This window comes from Lactuca sativa, chromosome 3 (genome assembly GCF_002870075.4).
Source record: "Lactuca sativa cultivar Salinas chromosome 3, Lsat_Salinas_v11, whole genome shotgun sequence".
Taxonomy (NCBI): domain Eukaryota; kingdom Viridiplantae; phylum Streptophyta; class Magnoliopsida; order Asterales; family Asteraceae; genus Lactuca; species Lactuca sativa.
The window spans coordinates 90,031,585-90,034,400 of NC_056625.2; the positions used below are offsets into that span (position 1 = coordinate 90,031,585).

At 28.4% G+C, this 2,816-nt stretch overlaps 1 protein-coding gene across 1 annotated transcript; it reads right to left on the bottom strand.

Moving 5' to 3' along the window:
• Positions 1 to 238: 238 nt before the first annotated feature.
• LOC111904728 (nudix hydrolase 18, mitochondrial) lies at positions 239 to 2,098 on the bottom strand. Its single transcript, XM_023900457.3, has 5 exons — positions 1,777 to 2,098; positions 1,189 to 1,297; positions 939 to 1,022; positions 723 to 851; positions 239 to 631 (listed from the first exon to the last, which is right to left on the bottom strand). Exons 1-5 carry the CDS (start codon positions 1,860 to 1,862, stop codon positions 518 to 520), a joined length of 522 nt encoding a protein of 173 aa, XP_023756225.1. The 5' UTR covers positions 1,863 to 2,098; the 3' UTR covers positions 239 to 517.
• Between the last annotated feature and the right edge of the window lie 718 nt (positions 2,099 to 2,816).

Genomic DNA, 2,816 nt, shown 5'->3' on the forward strand with positions numbered 1-2,816 from the left:
AAAGTTTAGAATTTTTCGAAAAAGATTTTATAAAACCAGAATATCAACGGTAAACAATAAACCTACTATAATGACTAAATTGGAAAAAGAAAATGAAAATAATGTAAGGACTATTTTTTAGAAAGTAATAACTATACTAATAAAGTTGTGATTTAATATTGTTATTTTTATTGTTTTACAATAAATAATTTTTTTTTCTTTCTAGAATATGCATATCAACATGAAATTAACAACAAAATAAATTGAATGGAAGCTTAATTGATGGTGAACCAAGTCGTACAACAAAAACATCAAAATAAGTTCCATTACTTGAACTCAGAAGAAAGAAATTAAAACAAAATCGAAACAAAAGTTAGTGATTTTTAAATTACATTCCTACTTTGTTTCCTCAGTTTCTTTGATCTTTTCTTCTAACAAATGCCCTGATCTGCAATACGCAAGCCATCGATCCAAGTGCAATTCTTTTTCGTCAATAAATCATGTTCCTATTTACATCTACTTCTTATTAAGATATAAGTTACACGGATTCTTCTTCAATGGTTTGAGATGATTCGAGCCTATTTACTAGCAAATCCAATGCTTCTTTCATCCATGGTTGTTGACAAACTTCTTTAGCTTTTGGCACACTCACCTGTAAACCCCGATAAAGTTCATAAATTTCTTCTAAAAAATATTGATTTCTGTAAAAAAATTGAATCTTTTTTCTTGGTTTAAAAGCTTACCCAAATTCGTTGACGAATATCTTTTTCAGGCCAGAAGTCGAGTTGTTCTTTCACAAGTAAAGGGAACATGAACCCTTCGTAATAGTTTTCATTGCTTTTGCTCTTGAATAACCATTTACCCAATATACGCTGTAAAAAGGTAAAAGAAAAGGTAAATAAATCGAATAATTCAAGAAAATTGTAAGAATTATATAAAGAAAGGATCGAAGAACGAACCTCAACAGTTCCAAATACTCCAGCTTCCTCTATCGATTCTCTTAGAGCAGCTTCTTTAATGGATTCATCGGATTCCCAACCTCCCTGGTGAATTAAACTGTGTGTTAATCGTTGTTCTTCATTTCGTTTTTTAAAGAAAGTCAACTGATGCTTTTTGGGTGTAAAAAGACTTGGTATTTAAGACTAAAATGTCACTTTGTTGTTCATGATTAGAGTCGTATATATTATATGAATTTAAATGGTGTAATACCTTAGGGAACAACATGCCTTTGCCTTTTCTTTGTGCACTAATGACAAGAACTTCTAATGAATCTTCTAAATTCTTCCCTTTGTTGGATTTTATTCTGTAAGGGATACATCTGTCACCAATTTTAAACAATACGTTAGTGAAAAATGAAAATATATTATCAAGAAACAGAGATACATATCTTGAAATTACTAGTTCTTCGAATTAAGCAAAACCCAACCAATTTCTATGAACAATTTGATTATGGGTTTGGATTTCTTCACTCAGTTTCATGAAATATGGAACATTTTCCATCATACATCAAAAAATCTCAAAATGAACACCCATTTCAAAGAACCTCAAATTCCAAAAACCCAGAAAGAAATTGAAATTACTAGTTCTTTCGAATGAGTGATAATAATTCGAATTTAGTAAAACCCAATCAATTTCTATGGATAGTTTGATTATGCGTTTCGTCTTCTTCACTCAGTTTCACGAAATATGAAACATTTAAAAATGAACCCATTTCAAAATTCGAATCACCCCAAATTCCAAAAAAATCAAAAATCCCAGAGAGAAATGCATCGGAAAGTTGAGGAAAAGGAGACTGACCCAACGATTTGACGGTGGCCTTTGTTGTATCGCTGCAATTGGCGACCTGTACGAGCAACCATGGCGACCATGTTCTTCAATTCCATTTTTGTTTAGAAAGTAAAAGATAAACCCAATTGGAGACAAATTACAAGTTACGATGTATACAGTGGGTGGATAAGAAATCAGAAATAAGAGATCTGAGTGATGGGGGAGGGAGATATGCGGCTGATTATATATATAGAGATGCATAAGATAATGCAGGGAGGTTGGAGACGATGTAAGAAGGGATCAATGAGATAACTGTGAGAGAATTGGCCCACATGCAGACACGGGATAAAAAATTAAATAACAAAAGAAATGAAAAATAAAATTGTTTCGATTAAAATAATAATAAATAAACAAATTGACGTGGCAATGAAAATATCAAAAGCTTCTTCAAATTTCCTTAAAAAAAAATACAAAAAAAAAAAAAAAACTTAATTAAGGTTACATTACATCAAAGGGAATTTAATTATTTCATTTATAAAAAATTATCATGGTAATTTTTTAGAGCAATATTGTTTTGAAAAAGAAACTATTAGATTTTTTTAGTATTCATGACCTTAACACAGCTAAACTAGCTACAAAATACAAATTAAAATTACTCGAACTTATTTTTAATCCTATCTGATAAATTATTTTTCCTTACATTGTTGTCACATCTACTCTAGTAAATGAGGATCTATTTTGTAACATGTCAATCTCTCATGAGTTTTGACACATGTCATTTTATAATATTTTTGAAATAAATAATATCCACATATAAATTCTTTGGTTTTTTAAATTTTAAATTAAAAAGTCACATAATATTTATATATTTATATATGTAAAGTATTAAATGTCATAATATGATATTAAATTACAATTAATACATTTCTTTATTTATTATTTCAAAATTTTATTTAAAAAAAAATTATTATTTACATTTTAATATTTAATTTATTTTTTAATCAACCTGTGTAATATATAGATTTTATACCTAGTATAAATTAAAGAACAATTTATAATCGAAGACAACT